Genomic DNA, 17,516 nt, shown 5'->3' with positions numbered 1-17,516 from the left:
ATTAAATTTCAAGAATGTGAAACAAATGATAACATTCAAGAATGGTGTACTCCGTCAACATGATCATGAACATGGTCCCTTGAGCACAAAAAATAGGTTCACAGAATGAATCGAATTTCATTCTAAAATATATCGCTTTCCGCCATGGGTTTGCCTCGTTTTCAAACATCCTACCACTCTCTCTCTCTCTCTCTCTCTCTCTCTCTCTGTTCCACTCCGTCTGTATATTTTGGTACCTTGCAATGCTTCCTTGAATTTCGGGCAGTTTTCTTGAAAATGATCAAACAATTTAGGCTAACAGATGGTGCCTCTTTGTTTCTCCAAAAATCATACCTCTGCAGCTCGTCCTGTGTCCTTTCAACACGTTTTTTTAGTTTTGGTTACGCCGGCCAGACGACAACTTTTCCAAAATACTCGGGAAGAACTATGTTCCACAACGGAGGAAACAATGTAATGTTTTATTTATCTCCGAATGTCGTCACAAATATAGCGTCATCAGACAGAACGAAATCTATTCCATGACGTAATACTTGTGCTTTATCCTCGCTTCTAATCTTTCGTTTCTGTTCAGGTTTTTGTCTTCTTCTTCTTCTTCTTCTTCTTCAGTGTATTGAGGGAATCCCTATTCAGGGCAAATCATCACTGGTTGGTGCGGCTTAGGTCCCTACTAGACAGGACCCCGGACATAAAAATGTTAAAACAAGCAGAGAAAATCCCTTTTCCAGTGATACAGAACTCCCAGGAAAAGGGCTGAAAAGAACAACTCTTAACTTTCGAAACAAAATCTTGCCAGATCTGAAGTCATGGCTAAGGCGCAGAAAAACACTTGGGCAAAGAAGATGGCTCAGCTTCGACGCAAGCAGGAAGAACAAGAAGCACTGGAAGATCTGAAGAAGGAAGTCTTTACGAAATGGTCACCGTACACAGTAGAAGTTGAGGTCGCGGCGCAAAGGGAAAAAGAGACAATCACAAGATCCGAGAAGAAGTGTAGGGAGGATAAAGTACGATTACACCAAGAATGGACCAAACGCCACCCAGAGGTTTGTATCTGTCATGCTGCTCTTCCCCCCTCGCCCCCCCCTCTCTCTCTCTCTCTCTCTCTCTCTCTCTCTCTCTCTCTCTCTCTCTCTCTCTCTCTCTCTCTCTCTCTCTCTTTCTCACACACACACACATGCACACACACACACACACACACACACACACACACACACACACACACACACACACACACGAATTGTTTAAAGGCACAGTAAGCCTCCCGTAAACCATCACAGATACCGTCAGGCTTTTACACACCAAACACCCTTTCATTTAAACACTCACCGATTGAGAACATCCTAGGTGCCCTCCGTAAAGATCGAACAATTTTCAAAGAATTTATTTTTGCGTGGTTTATCTTACCCCTGAGCCATCGTGAACCCGTGTGATCCAGTTTCCCTTTTTCACAATATAGTCGTCAGTTAGTCATTTGAATGCGACTCGATGTGAGATTAGGGAGATTTAAAAAACGAAACGTCGGGACGTTTCGTTTTGAAGTTGTGGTAAACGTCATCATTTCGGGGGTCTCTCGCTGGAAAGGTGAAGGTCAACTGAAACGGAACGTGGAACGTCAAAACGCAGTCACGTTTTCCACCCCCAAAAAACGAACAATATTTCGTCAACTTTTGTGAGTATTTTTGCACACTAACAGTTTTATTTGTTGGCCATTTTATGCATTGCTAGATTCATCAACCCTTTCACAGTCTTTCAGCGCTGAGAATGTGTTCATTGGAGGTAGACAACTGTTGTGAACTGAAATATTTTGAAGGGTGCTGATCCTGGTACATTTATCCAACTTCATGGTGAGAAAGCAAATGGCGAAGCAGAAGTAGGTCATCGCATCGAATTTTTATTCTGGCTTCGTATGTGATTTTGTATAAACAAAGTCTGTGTGATTTATTTGGACTGAAAATAATCAAAGTATGCCCGATTCTGGACCACCTCCTAGGGTTTTTTTTCTCCATTCTGATCGAGGACAGACGTGATAATTTCACTTGAAGATTTATCGCCCTTCCTTCATTCCGAAACGAAACGTGAATACATCTAAATCTTGTCTGCGGCCTATGCCGTCTCGTTTCACGTTCCGTTTCGCGGGGTGACTCATTCACCAAACGAAACGAGCTGCAAAACGAAACGTGCTGTCTTTTAAATCTCCCTATTATCTACAATAGCACGTTTTTATGCACGAAACAAACGGCTGTGGTTCACAAGAACTCTAGCGATGGCTTTTGACTGTTGAGAGGAACTGCGATATGCCGCATAAACCGTCGTCTGCTAGGACCCTTGCGTGACCCTGCTTCGGGGCTTTTCTTTTTTCAAACTTTCACAACTTCGAATTGCACTGATCTTGTCTTGATGAAAAAATAATTCTTTTATGATTAAAGAATGTTTGTGTAACAAGCTAGATTTTAAAAGTTAGGTCTAGCGCAAAAACGCACCACGGTCCAAAAACATTCTGATAATCATCGATCCACGGCTATCGCCAGTTTAAGGGAAGTAACTCATTTTTGACCTGAGTTCAGGATGGGTCCAAAAAGTGTTCGAGACAATCTGCAAAATCAATTCTTTAAAAATTGCTCGCTCTTTACGTAGGGCACCTAGGATGTTCCCGTTTGGTGAGCGTTCAAATGGAAGGGTGTTTGTACTGTGTGTAAAAGCCTGAGAGTATCTGTGATGGTTTACGGGAGGCTTACTGTCCGGGCGTGATTTCCGGGATATTCATAACAGCCGTCCAGCACCAAAACGAGGCGCCATTGTTGTAAAGGGCCAAGTCCACGAAAATAAATTCTTTGAAAATTTCTCACGCTCGACAGAAAGCAGCCAGGATGTTCCCGTTCGGTGAGCGTTTAAATGGAAGTATGCTTGTACTGAATGTAGACGCTCGGGGAGCTCTGTGATGGTTTACGGGAGGCTTACTGTGCCTTTAAGTAGTTGAAGTTCTTGGCCAGCTTAAAAGGCACAGTAAGCCTCCCGTAAACCATCACAGATACTGTCATGCTTTTACACACAGTACAAACACCCTTTCATTTAAACACTCACCGCTTGAGAACATCCTAGGTGCCCTCCGTAAAGAGCGAGCAACTTTCAAAGAATTTATTTTTGCGTGGTTTATCTTACCCCTGAGCCATCGTGAACCCGTGTGATCCAGTTTCCCTTTTTCACAATGTAGTCGTCGGTTAGTAATTTGAATGCGACTCGATGTAAGCTTATCTGCAATAGCACGTTATTATGTACCTCTGACTATGCACGAAACAAACGGCTGTGGTTCACAAGAACTCTAGCGATGGCTTTTGACTGTTCAGAGGAACTAGCGTTATAGGCATAAACCGTCGTCTGCTACGAGACCACGACCTTGCGTGACCCTGCGTCCGGGCTTTTCTTTTTTCAAACTTTCAAAACTTCGAATTGTACTGATCTTGTCTTGATGAAAAAAAGAATTTTTTTATGATTTAAGAATGTTTGTGTAGCAAGCTGTCAATTTATTATTTAGATTTTAAAAGTTGGGTCTAGCGCCAAAACGCACCACGGTCCGATTGCACAATCCGCAAAATTAATTCTTTAAAAATTGCTCGCTCTTTACGTAGGGCACCTGGGATGTTCCCGTTCGGTGAGTGTTTAAATGAAAGGGTGTTTGTACTGTGTAAAAGGTTGGCAGTATCTGTGATGGTTTACGGGAGGCTTACTGTGCCTTTAAATAAACATTAAGCTCTTACATGCCTGTTGTGATAGCCTGGTAACATTTAGATCCAGAAATACCCACTCTCTCTCTCTCTCCCTCCCTCCTATGAGATTAGCTACAAACTTGTATTGTGTGTGAATCTCTCTCTCTCTCTCTCTCTCTCTCTCTCTCTCTCTCTCTCTCTCTCTCTCTCTCTCTCTCTCTCTCTCTCTCTCTCTCTCTCTCTCTCTCTCTCTCTCTCTCTCTCTCTCTCCAGGGCTGGGCCGTAGCTCAGTCGGTAGCACACTGGCGTTATAACCAGTTGCTCGCTGTCAGTGCGGGTTTAAATCTCAGGTTCGACGAGAGATATCTCGGACACAACTTTGTGCAGACTTTCCTCGGTGTCCTTACACCCCCATGTGCACACATGCGCACGTAAAAGATCCAAACCTCACAGCGAATGTCTCTGGCCTTGGATAATACGAAGAAACGCATGCATCATCTCTCGTCTCTCATTATCATTATCATGATTTTGATACTTTGACAAGATAACCCTAATGCTGGCGTGTCGAAGAAGACAGTCGCAGTGGGCTTGTTATAGTATCACACCATAATCCTCAGTGTATACCTGTCATAATAGGGGCCAACTAGTCTTAGAGGACGTTAAACCCCAAAAGTCAGTCTCTCTTTCTTTCTTTCTTTCTCTCTCTCTCTCTCTCTCTCTCTCTCTCTCTCTCTCTCTCTCTCTCTCTCTCTCTCTCTCTCTCTCCCTCCCCCCTCTCTCTCTCTTGCTATTCATTTATGTATTATTCATTTGTTTATGTATGATTTTGTTGGGACCTGAGCACAGGTGATAGCCATCGACTCCAAACAGATGATAGAGTCTGACTCAGACGCGTACACATCTCCGAAGCGAAAGGGCAAGTCTGCTCACTACTACCACACCACTCGGCTTGCAGCATGGCGGGCCACGCGCTTCAAGAGCGCCACTGGTACACGGGCCAAAACCAAGGGACCGCAACAGCTGCAAGGACTAAGCTACTCGTCTTTCGTCAACAACGTGGCCACTCTTAGAGCAAAGGGCGACAGTAATGTGGTAGGTGTCGTCTAATCTCATTGCCTAGCTCATTCTCAACCCTGGGACTATTTTTTAGCCCTTCAAAACCTATTTTTTATAAAAAGACAACATTTGATTTTGCAGAATTTGCAAATCGATTTACTCTTCTCCGACCTTTAGGGAACACAGTTCGCGCGATTTTTGTCCAATGAAAAGCCAAATACACCACTTTAATCAACAACAAATAAACAGACCATATTTTTTGGCCTTGTCATTGGAAACAAACATTTTGTTTCGCCTTTTGTTGGCTCGCTCAGTGCTATACGTCAATATTAATATGTCTCGTAAAACAAATAGAGGGGGGAGGAAATGCAGAGATTATAGCCTGACCATTGATTGGACGAAGTCTACTTTGCGAAGCTGGTTTCGGCATTGAATTGTCGGTAAAAAGACTTCGCGAAGTCTTGGCGAAGTTGACTTCGGTCTCAATTATGGACAGTCTTGGGGGACCACATAATTATGTACCCACGGTGTGTATTCATTCGCGGGGTATTTTTTTTCAGGCGGAGGTGCAGCATGGCGGCATATACCGACCAGGAGGTATGCCGTTGGTCATTCCCTACGAGAACAAGCCTCTCAAACCCGCTGAGCGCAAACCGCTGTACGAAAAGCCTGAGCCTGAACCAGTTGCAGAAGAACCACCACCTAAAAATAAATCAAAATGTTCGCATGCGGTAGGTACTCCTGATAGGACACATGTGTTTAAACTAGATGATATATATTACGTGTGTGTGTGTGTGTGTGTGTGTGTGTGTGTGCGTGCGGGCGTGGTGCACGCGTGTGTGTACGTGCGTGCGTGCGTGCGTGCATGGGGCGCGCGCGCGCGCGTGTGTGTGTGTGTGTGTGTGTGTGTGTGTGTGTGTACGTACGTACGTGTGTGTGTGCGTGCGTCACCGTGTGTGTGTGTGTGTGTCTGTGTCTGTGTGTCAAACTGGGTAAATTGGGTGTCTGTCTCCCTGCCCGTTCGTGTGTGCGGAACGTGGTAAAGTGTATGTTGCAGTGGGTACTGATGGAGACGTTTGTGACAGTAATGTCGTGGTAGTCTTCGATGCATTTTTACAGGGCACAGATGGCACAGACATCAAGATTTGTTTCTTTGGAAAGCTTTTCCCTTTCATTTTCAAGGTCCTCGATTAAAACAAACTCAGAAAAAGTGTTTGTTGTGCTATGAGGTAACAGTAAAGGACTGGTTGGTCAGAATTGACGTTTTTTGCGACCTTTTTTAGTGTAGAACATGTGGTTGTTATGACTCATTTATCTTTCAGACGAATACAGATTGAACTTTTAAGTGGTTTTTATTTCACTCTAAACAGGCCCCTAGATCCAGTAACAGAGCAACTTTTTCATATGAATAACAGATTGTGTTACCTTGGTAGATATCACATGCACAAAATACATTTGGGGAAAAAAAGCAAGTTTTTTGTACGTTGACAAAACTTCTAACATTATTCCTCGAAAAATCATGGAAAGTCTTCCTGTTACTGTGAAGAGACATCATTTCTGATGAGAATAACAAGTAAGAAGATTGAACAATTAGTCTCGAAGATGAATAGTTCCCATTGACGGTGCTTGTGTTAAAAAAAACGATTCTGAGAAAACGGCGTCAAAAGTTTTCAAAATGCCGTGGTGTCAAATGTTAATAAAAACAAATGATCGCTCTATTGCAAGAAAGAGGTTGAAGATGACAAGATTACTTCGCAAAATGATTCTATGGTGCTCAAAGTACCTAAAAATGCTGAGAACCCAAAATATGTTTTTTGACCCAAAATAACTCGAGTCTGCTCTCCCGCCTTCCCGTCTCAGATACATTCCTTCTTGTGTAAACGAACATGAAGACCACCGCAGATCTGCCAAGGCATTTACATCGGATAAAAGCTTCTTTCCACGAGGATGCACAGCTCCAGCACATCACCACATACATGTCAATGATAGGAAATTCCCTGTGAGGACGTAAATCCCCAAATTCTGTTCAGAACTGACGCACAGCAAAAACCAACGGTCTGGCGACTCCGCCTCCATACTGGCACTGTTTCTCCTATTTTTGTTGTTTGTTTATTTTTGTATGCAAATGAAAATGTGTGAATTGCAAAATTCCTGCAACAAATAATTTCCAGTTTGCACAGGAAGCTATCAGGCTATAGATGTATGGTGTGCCCATAAGGAAGAACATTTCAAAAACGCCTGGATGGATCTGTCGTCATTTACGCAAAAGAGGCTCACGCACACTCAAAAAGGTTCCCAACATGTCGATCTCTAGCTGTGTGTCTGCACGAGAATGTGACAAAGACACCGAGAAGACCCAAATAGTGCAAAACAAAATCCACACACAACAAGAAATTCCTTCGAGGTAGGAAAAACACCCCCGTTGGTCAAAGGGAAATAACCATTCTCACTGCACCCATTCTCACTGCCACCACCAATAACTCCCTAACCGTGTGTTTGACTGGTCCCAATTTTTGTAAGGACCGTCTCAGGAATGTATAGAACCTGTTCACCAAGTTTGGTGACGATCGGTCCGTTCATTCTTGAGATCTATATGCGAACACAAACACACACACACACAAACACACAAACAAACAAACACATCGACCGAAACCTATACACACCCCTATACCGGGGGTGTAAAAATCCAAGAAAAGGCTGTTCAACGACAATGACATACAGTTGATCCCTCCTTTGAAGACCGGCCAATGTAAGACTTCCTCCCTTTTAAGACCCTGTTTTCTCAGACTTTGTGTTTATAACCTCTGTAAATGTACCCCCATTTCAAGACTCCCTCCTTTTTCAGACCTGATTTTCTCAGATTTGTTGAGGTCTTACAAGAGGGTTCCACTGTACTGATAATATTATTATTTGACCACCAGAAAACGACCTTCGCCAACGGGAGAGACAAGCTGTCTGTGCCAAGGTCAGCCACGGATGGAGCGTCCTTGACCTCTCTCAGCTCCGTGTGCTCATGGTGCTCACTTCAGGCACGGAAACCCGTGCCTCCAACATGGATTGACCCCAATATTCTCAAGGTCAGTGGGGGACAATGACAACGACAATTCTTTATTTTATGAGGTTAACAGAATAAGCATATATAGGTAGACCCTATTTTATTTTGTTTGCATCTGGCCCTCGCCCTAAAGAGAGACTAATCTACTATTATAACAACTACGAAACACTCATTACATGAATACATAATTGGGGACGGAGTGAGGAGGGGGTGGGTGTGAGGAGGGAGATGGATGGTTGTTGGTTTGTATCGTCACCTCAAGTCAACCGATATGGGTATTCGGGACTGATTCAGCATGGTTTTGTTTCTCAGTTTACATGATGGTCTCCGTGTGAGGTCTTTAGTTTAACAGTGAAGCGCAGCCTCTTCTAAAATATGTTTTTTTTAAACATCATATACTTTCACGTTTGTTGCTTGAAATCTTTAAAAAAAAATATATATATAAACTCAGAGGCAAAAAGAAACGCAAATGCTGCAGTGAAGATGGGTTACCCATGAATTTTAATGTCGAATTAATTATTTCGGGTTAACAATAACAAGGAAACGAATTGACCGATACAAAAACCATACGGAAAAGTGTATTGGGATGAGAGCATGACGTGCCATGTTCCACTGAACACTGTTTGAAGACTGTTGAAAGTCAAAAGCGTGTTGCTCCTCCCTGGGCGTTGATGACTGTGGCGCACCTCCAGTACATGGAGAGGACGAGGTGATTAATTTGCTGCTGAGGGACCTGAGCCCACACCTGGGTCACGGCAGCACGCAGTTCTGCTGCTGTGCGGGGTCTCCGGGCAAGGGCATTAATCCTTCTTTGCATGATGTCCTAAAAGTGTTCGATTGGGTTGAGATCCGGAGATCGAGCAGGATGAGGCAGAATGTTCACGCTGTTGTGACGCAACCTGTCCTGGGTAGCACGTGCAGTATGGGGACGGGCATTGTCTTGCTGGAACAGGCAGTTCTGGTACCTCTGGACAAATGGAACCACATAGGGACGCAGGACTTGATTGATGTAGCGATCTGCATTGACACCATTCCCACGACCTTGGCCGACGTTCTGAAAGACGACAGGTCCTACTCGCTAATTGACACCAATGGCGCCCCATATCATGACGCTGGCACCTCCCCATCGATCATGCTGCAGGATGTTATTGTTGGCAAACCGCTGTCCAGGTCTTCGCCAGATCCGGACACGCCCATCGCCAGGTTCCAGGCAAAAGCGCTTCTCGTCCGAAAAAAGAACCCTCCGCCAGTCCCGATGGCGCCAGTGGGCATGCTGCTGGGCCCAGGCTAGACGATCCAGGCGATGCTGAGCTGTCAATACAGGACGTCGAGCAGGACGCCGATTTACCAGGTTCTGCCCACCAAGGCGTCGGCGTAGAGTTCTGGCACTGACGGGTTGTCCATGCACCCCAAATGTGTTACGGGCTGTGTTGGCGGCAGTTTCGAATGCATCTCGCTGGTGTTGATGGACAAGATGGCGATCTTGTCGGGCTGTTGTTACCCGGGGTCTGCCACGTCCTGGTAAGTCGCAGGTACTGTTATTGGCATGACAACGTTGCTGAAGGCGATAAACCGTGGTGACATTTACTCCAAATGCCCTAGCAACTTGCTGAACTGATTGTCTGGCATCAAGTCTCCCGATCGCCTGTTGGCGCTGATCTGGTGATAGTCTCGGCATCGCGCCTGTGTCGCAGAAATGAATGTTGTAACAGTTTTGTGAGTACGGTACAGTTTGCCTGAACACTCTGAACACGAAAAGCTGCTTTTCCACATTGTGCATAAGCTGAAAGTGGTCCCCATGATATGACGGTTTGGGATCCCCGTCAACAAGACCTCACGTGTGACCCAGATAACGGCAAACACGGTTCTGACAAGATAAGACCGCTAAAACAACACGTGCAGAAGATGCTAGTATCATTATTTTCTTTTTATTTCAAGTCCATAAAGGTTTAATTAACGCATCATTTATTTGCGTTTCTTTTGCCTCCGAGTATATCTATATATATATATACGACTTGTGTCTGTGTGTCTGTCTGTCTGTCTGTCTGTCTGTGTATGTGTGTATTCGCCAAGCACGGCCAAAGTTCTCGATGAATCTGCTTCAAATTTGGTGTCCATATTCAGATACACCCCGGAAAAAATCTGGTCGATGAGATATTTCAATACGTGCTCTCAGCACGCAGCGCGCAGCGCAAACCGATTTTTTTTTTCGTACCATAACTCTTCCTTATCTTCTCCATGTTTTCAGCGTTTACCTCCCTTCCTTCGTATGGTGCACTACAGTAGGAGGGGGCATCTTCGGATATTCCCGGCGTTCTGTTACTATTTTTAGAAGGTCAACGTAAATTGGACCCGTAAATTATCCTCACTGTAAAAGTGCAAAGGTCGAATCAATTTATAGCCACGCGAAAAATACACTGTCATCTATCTCTATATTTATTCCCTCCTCTGCTTCTTTACCTCTGTAAACTTGTAGGGGTAGTTATTTTTCGATAATGACCCAGCAACCAAACAAATAACGACCCAGCAACAGCCTGCATCCTCGATAGTGCAATGGGTTGAGAAGCTGTTCTGTTTCGGTACTACTTTTTGCGACTGAAAAGTTCCGAACGCTCTAATGTACGAAGTATACATCTCTGGAGCAAACAATACAAACATACCGCATTTAAATTAACAACTACAGGCCTGAACACATGAATCTCCATATAAAATCCATGAGTTCGGTTGTTTTCTGAATCTCGATCAGACGTTCATCACAAGCAATTTCCCAAGGCAAGTAACTCATACTTTGTCTAGCGACAAGAGTAGTTCCCCTTCTTTTCACTCAGTTTCTTCGACAACAGACTGCAATCCGACGGTCAGTTTTCAACAATATTTCATTTAATAAACAGATCACACGCAACCAAATGCACACATCTCATCAATTTAAACAACATAAAGCGGTTTCATACACTATTTTCCCCAGAAAACTTAACTTCATACAGTTTTTAACGTTGGAACACGGGTGCAAAAGTTCGTCTGCTAGTCCCATTTGACGAAAGAACATTTTCCTAACCGATACCAAAACATATACAGAACACACAATATCTGCCTTTGCCGCCACAGCAGAATAACAGCATATCTGTGTACTTGATTTTAGTCCAAAATAGGAAAACTGACAAGAAGTGTTAACAGAATGGAATGATTTGCACGGAACTATACAACCGCGCATTAATCGATCGCCTGCGCAGGTTGACTGGTTGAGTGAATAGGATTCGATCAAACTTTCGCAAAAAACCTCCTCTTTTCTTTGAATAACTGAAGAAAGGAGGAATAAAGAGGTTACACACCTCGTCTCAGTGATTATCAAAAATAATGGTCTCAGTTCGCGGTCATGAAAAAGCTCGCTAAAGCTCGCATTTTTCATGATCCGCTAACTTCGACCATTATTTTTGATAATCACTGAGACTCGGCATGTAACCTCTACACATACGGCTTCTGTGTGTGTGTGTGTGTGTGTGTGTGTGTGTGTGTGTGTGTTTGTGTGTGTCTGTAAAAAACACCTGTGGATTGTAGAGTTCTGTTTGTGATCTGGTAGTGGTATGGCTGCTTTTCTGAGTCTGTATGTCCTGGCCTTCCTCTGATAAGCCATCACAGATTGAAAAGGGCTTAGAGATAAGCTCTACATTTCTCAATCCTGGTTGAGTGGACTTCGCCTCCAAAGGTGTCTCGGCACTCGGTTACATTGGGCGCCGTCGACAAGTATGGGACTCGACATGATATGATCAGGAATGGCATTATGGCCACTGAATCATTTTCGTGCTGTTCCCATTCCACGAATCTGGGAGGGACCTAAGCTTGGCGGGTCCATGGTTCGGACCAGGCGAAGCCGGCGTACGGTGCGCCACTCAAGCCGGGTATTCGGCTCTACTTGCTACCCGGCGAAGCGCGTATTCATCTAGTATATATATATGCACTACTCAAAAGAATACAAGGGCCACTCAGTTGGTCATTCCCCATTCAAAGCAATTAAGACAAACAACAGAAAACATATATCAGAAGTTTAATTTATTCACTTGTTGTTCGATCGGTTACAATTTCATTAATGGTTTGTTTTTCTGGTAGTCCGCCTGCCTGCCTGTCACAGTCCGTCTGTCTGTCTTTCTGTCTGTTTGTTATCCTGTCTGTCTGTCTGTCTGTCTGTCTGTTTGTAATTCTGTCTATTTGTCTGTCTGTTTGTCTGTCTGACTGCGCGATGACTGCTGCCTGTCCTTTTCGGATGTCTGTTCGTTTCAATATTTTTGACTCACCTTAGTAATCGGTGAGTCTTAGTAATGAGCAGTGCCCGTCTGTATGGACGTCCGGACGGCCGGCCGTCCGTGAACAAAAAACGTAACGTTTAGGTTATCTGGGATGTTTTGGAAGCTAGAGCTTTGAAACATTGCATACTTCTAGGGTTCGAAGATCCCCAGTTTGGCTGACCCTCAGCAGATGTTGGGGTCACTGTGGGGTCGTGTTCGATTCAAACTAACTTAACGTTGACATTATCTCAGGTGTTTTTGAAGCTAGTGCTTTGAAACTTTGCACACTTCAAGAGTTTGATGATCTGGCGATATGACCCTAGCTTAGTTGCGTCAAAGTAGGTCTTTATATGTAAATCACTCACAGTCAGCGTGAACGCTTCTTCTTGCTTCCAGGCGCCACGAACAATAAACTGTATATGGAGAAAGCCCCTGGACAAGGCGATCCAGACGGACTCTATCCTTGTGCCCGCCTCCAAAGCTGCCAGCAGAGAGGCCAGAGCGGAGGACAACTGGAGGTTCCTCTACGGCGTGTCCACCAGCGACATCGTTGTAGGGAGAAGAGACAGCGGCGACTCAGAGGCAAAACAAAGCCGCGAGTGTCCCACGGACCCTGAGGTGCCGGTGGATCCTGAACTGAGCGGGTGAGTGTTTGCAGGGTTAGCTTGGTTGTTTGGTGGGTGGACTGGTGGTCGAGAGGGTTCGTGGACATGTGCATGACGGTTTGCGTGATGGGTTATTTGGTCAGTGGATTGGGAGGGTAGTTTGATTAGGTCTATCGTAGCTGGTTCTATCGATGTAGCCGGTCAGGGTATTTCTATGTGTCCGTCTCTATGTGTGTCTGTGTCTTTGCGCGTGCGTGTGTGTATGTGTGTGTGTGTGTGTGTGTGTGTGTGTGTGTGCGTGCGTGCGTGCGTGTGCGTGTGTGTGTGTGTGGGGGGAGGGGGGGGCAGGGGGTTGAGGTTGAGGTCTAGGTCTGCATGCTTGCCTGTCTGTCTGTATTGTACAGTCCTGTGTTATGTACTTTTGAGTTGATGCGTGCATTTCATGTAGTTCCGAACATGCACTGATCAGTTCATTGACGGATTTATTTACTCCCAGAGCCCCCTCTCCTCCTTCCCACCCCTCAACCCTCTCTCCCACCGACCCCCCCCCCCCCCCCCCCCCCCCACGCCCAACAACCAAAGCGCCTACAACACCTATCACATAGCTCTATTCAAACAAGGCTAAATCACATACACCGCCCTCCTACCTGAACTTAAGTTCCCCATTCTGATATATTATTTTAGCAAGTTATATTTAATATTCTTATTTGGCTAATAATTATTTTTATGTTTCTAGTTACGTATTTATTTACTTATTCAGCCAGTTCTTTATTACATTATTTTGGCATTATCCAAAAGTCTAAAAAAATATCTTACATAAATAAAAAGCAAATAAGCCTACAAAACCGCTCCACTTCAACTATATTTCGCGTACACTATGGCAACAACCCCAACAAAATCTTTACTTCCATCCCCATTTTGAAATATCGCAACAACAGACTTCCAGATCTATAACACGATCATATGTGTTCTCTGTTTGCATGTCTGTCCAGTGTCTTGTCCCCCCATAAAGCATATCAACACTACCTGTCCCAAGATAGGCCAATTGGTTCTAAGAGGACGTTAAAACTAATTATCATCAACTCCCAGAGCTTGATGGAGCTGATAAAGAAATTATTGTTGTGTTTTGCATCGTTCCGTATTTCTGTCACACTAGTTAGCATACATGTTCGTTGTGATTCCAGGCTGCTCACAGTTCGGAAGTAAATGTATCAAAAATTATTTTTTTTCTCAGAAGGATCCGAGACTGGATCACTTCTTCTCTGGCAGACGAGGAAACAGATCCATTGCAAAACTTGCCCTGTGACGACGTGGAAGCAATACGCCCAGCGCATCCTGTCAAGGAACTTGAAAAAGAAAACTCTGCAGAGGTACAATCTACTGAAGAAGAAGAACAGCCCAGTGAAGAAGGACCTCCTGAAGAAGAGGCAAAAGGGCCAACGGAGGCCACGGGCGAAGAGGAACAACAGTATAGAGAAGCAGAAGACAAAGAGAAAACCCCTTCAATCCATTCCGTCCCACAGTACATCGAATACGTTATTTCTCGCAGTGTGGATGACTTCAAGAAAAGGATGGAGGCCGAGGAGGGAGCAACAAGAGATGGATCAACAACAACCAAAGCTCTGGGGGAGGAGTCCCTCCTTGAGGAACTAGAGGAGGAGGCTGCACACGAGACGGAGGAAGAAGGAGAGGAAGGGGAAGACAAAGAGGAAGGCATCAGCTGTCGTCCAACATGGCTACCCCCAGAGGAACTGGAGATGTTTTTAAAGCTACAGTCTGATGAGTGCGCTGAAATGGAGTCAGATCTCAATGTAATACCCAAGGCACCAACGCATGACTTTGAGAAAGAAACGCCGAGAAGAATGACCATCGCGCTCTACACTTACGGCGACTTCCAAGAGATTTGGGAACAGGAGGCAGAACAGCCAGTATCCGCACTGCCTTCACAAGACCTCTTCCCTGAAGAAGCAAGCGACGCCGACATGGCCTTATCGGTGATCACCTACGACGGATTCCAGCAAACATTGGCTGAGTGGGCAGAGCAAGACGAAACGGATCACGAAACACTAGTAGAGCTCTTTGTTCCTGAAGAAGAGGACACGCTTGATGAAAGGCCTGCTGAAGAAAGGCAGCTTACAGAAGGTGAAGCGCAAGAGGAGACTACTGAGGGAGAGAGACCGCCCGATGAGCAAGGGCCTGCAGAGATGACTGCTGTGGAGCCCTTTACAACAGAGGAAGAAATAGGCGAAGGTCCATGTGTGCCAGGGTGATACTGGGGGATGTTCTTCTGAAATCAAAAGAAAAACTGTCTATCAGAAGTGATTGTGTGAGTGTGTGTGTGTGTGTGTGTTGTTGTACTATCAGTGAATATTGTTAAATTGAAAGACACGTGGGGGAATTCGTAGGTTGTGATTGCAAAAGCTCACACAGCTCTATTTCGATCACAGGGCCATATTTCCTCGGAAGTTGCTCAATATACATTTCATATTTTACTACAACAACAGTGCATGTTTCCGGTTTCCTCGACGTGTATGAAGTACACGCTTACCTTGCCAGGTTTGCTTCTGTGACTGGGCGATAGACGATGCAATTTGCAACATTTTTTTTTGTCGTACATGAAATACATTCCGTGTAAAATCCAGTTCTTTGCCAAGCAACAAACCTTGCAAACTTTAAGTAGCTGCATTCTAGCAGACGGTGTTCCAATGTTTTTCACTGAATCAGCAAACTCTCCTTTTCACGATAGGTTACAATGTCTGTTGTATGCAATGTTGAAATGAAGTTACTAACCTGAAACATTCAATTGCTGATTCTCTTCTGAAACAATCCATGTTCTCTCGGCATTTACTAATTTCTTCTTCTTCTTCTTCTTCTTCTTCTTCTTCTTCTTCTTCTTCTTCTTCTTCTTCTTCTTCTTCTTCTTTGTTCATGGGCTTAGACTCCCACGTTCACTCATGTTTTTAGCACGAGTGGATTTTTACGTACGTGTGTGACCGTTTTTACCCCGCCATTCAGGCAGCATACGCCGATTTTGGGGGAGGCATGCTGGGTATTTTCGTGTTTCTATAACCCACCGAGCTCTGTCTCTGACATGAATTACACGATCTTTTCCGTGCGCACTTGGTCTTGTGCTTGCGTATACACACGAAGGGGGTTAAGTCAATAGCAGGTCTGCATATAAGTTGACCTGGGAGATCGGAAAAATCTCCACTCTTAACCCACCAGTCGGCAGCGACCGGGATTCGAACTCACGACCTCCCGATTAGGAGGCCGACGTCTTACCACCACGCCACCGCGCCCGTCATTTACTAATTTAACGTAGTCATCATTCGCGAAAACACCATCCGCAGCAGACTTTCGAACGGCAAATGGAATGTTACGTGCTACGTGACGTCATATGAAACCTTGCAAAACGACGTAACGGAGAGTATTCGGTTTTATCGGTCTTCTCCTTGCATTGGCTTTCGGGGGTGTTTCAATGTTCGGGGATATCCGTCGGTACATGCGCAAAGGCTATGCGCATTGAAACGTCGTCTGCCACAGCTAGCTTGGGCCCAGGTGGTAGTTGTCGCTGACAAAAACATGTTTTTAAACACGGAACATTATGTCAGAATAGCAATATAAACACTATTGTGTTTTCAGCGTAGCAATATTTACTTTACTTTATTTGGTGTTTAACGTCGTTTTCAACCACGAAGGATTATATCGCGACGGAGCGTAGCAATAGGGTCCGATATTTAGACTCCAACAAGTATAATGCGACTCATTTTCGATTTGTCTTGTCTAATTATCGGACCCTATATATTGCTACGATGAAAACACAATACCAGTTAATGTCCTAATAATTATTTTAAAATGTTCGCTATAATCGTTTACAGGCAGGCTTGGTGTGTCAAATTTAATTCCATTTTAATGTAATATTTTAATGGATGAAAAGTGTTATTGTTATTGTGTGTATGTTTGTGTGCGCGTGCGTGCGTGCGCTCTCCCCCCGCGGGTTAGGGGGAAGAATTTACCCGATGCTCCCCAGCATGTCGTAAGAGGCTACAAACGGATTCTGTTTCTCTGTTTACCCTTGTTAAGTGTTTCTTGTATAGAATATAGTCAATTTTTGTAAAGATTTTAGTCAAGCAGTATGTAAGAAATGTTTGTACTGGAAACATGCATTCTCCCAGCAAGGTAATACATTGTACTACGTTGCAAGCCCCTGGAGCAAATGTTTGATTAGTGCTTTTGTGAACAAGAAACAATTGACAAGTGGCTCTATCCCATCTCCCCCCTTTCCCCGTCGCGATATAACCATTCGTGGTTGAAAACGACGTTAAACACCAAATAAAGAAAGAAAGTGCGTGCGCGCGTGTGTTTGTGTGTGTGTGTGTGTGTGTGTGTGTGTGTGTGTGTGTGTGTGTGCGCAGGGCTGGACTTGAAGGGGGTTTCCTGGGTTCCGGATGCCCTCCACCCCTCACCCCTCCTTACGCGGCAAATGTACCTCATAAAACACCCTTCCAAATGCTAAATAAAATGTCAACGGAGGGTAAAGTCAGTACCCCATGCCTGGCCGCCAGCCACAGACTTTTCCCCCTGCACTGTATGGGAAGCGCCTCTCTCTCATACAAGGTCAAGGTCCAGCCCTGGTGTATGTGTGTGTGTGTTAATGAGCAAAGTTAATTAAGGATATTTTTTTTTAGGGGTATAGCTCAGGTGTCAGTAAAAATAACCCCGTGTATTTGAAGATCTGCCTTATTTTAGTATGACGTCTCAGGTCTCTGACCACGCCTACCCTCCACAATTGTGTTTTTTGACGTAATGATTCACTTTC

General features: G+C 44.6%; 1 protein-coding gene across 1 annotated transcript; it reads left to right on the top strand.

Moving 5' to 3' along the window:
- Positions 1–507: 507 nt before the first annotated feature.
- Positions 508–15,493, top strand: LOC138975738 (uncharacterized). Its single transcript, XM_070348487.1, has 6 exons — positions 508–1,040; positions 4,548–4,793; positions 5,318–5,488; positions 7,679–7,834; positions 12,489–12,736; positions 13,932–15,493. The coding sequence occupies exons 1-6, from the start codon at positions 804–806 to the stop codon at positions 14,965–14,967; spliced, it is 2,094 nt and encodes a 697-aa protein (XP_070204588.1). The 5' UTR covers positions 508–803; the 3' UTR covers positions 14,968–15,493.
- The last annotated feature ends 2,023 nt before the right edge of the window (positions 15,494–17,516 follow it).

Source organism: Littorina saxatilis, linkage group LG9, assembly GCF_037325665.1.
Source record: "Littorina saxatilis isolate snail1 linkage group LG9, US_GU_Lsax_2.0, whole genome shotgun sequence".
Taxonomy (NCBI): Eukaryota; Metazoa; Mollusca; class Gastropoda; order Littorinimorpha; family Littorinidae; genus Littorina; species Littorina saxatilis.
The sequence above is the reverse complement of the archived record's forward strand: the minus strand, read 5'-3'. Positions and strand labels throughout refer to the sequence as shown.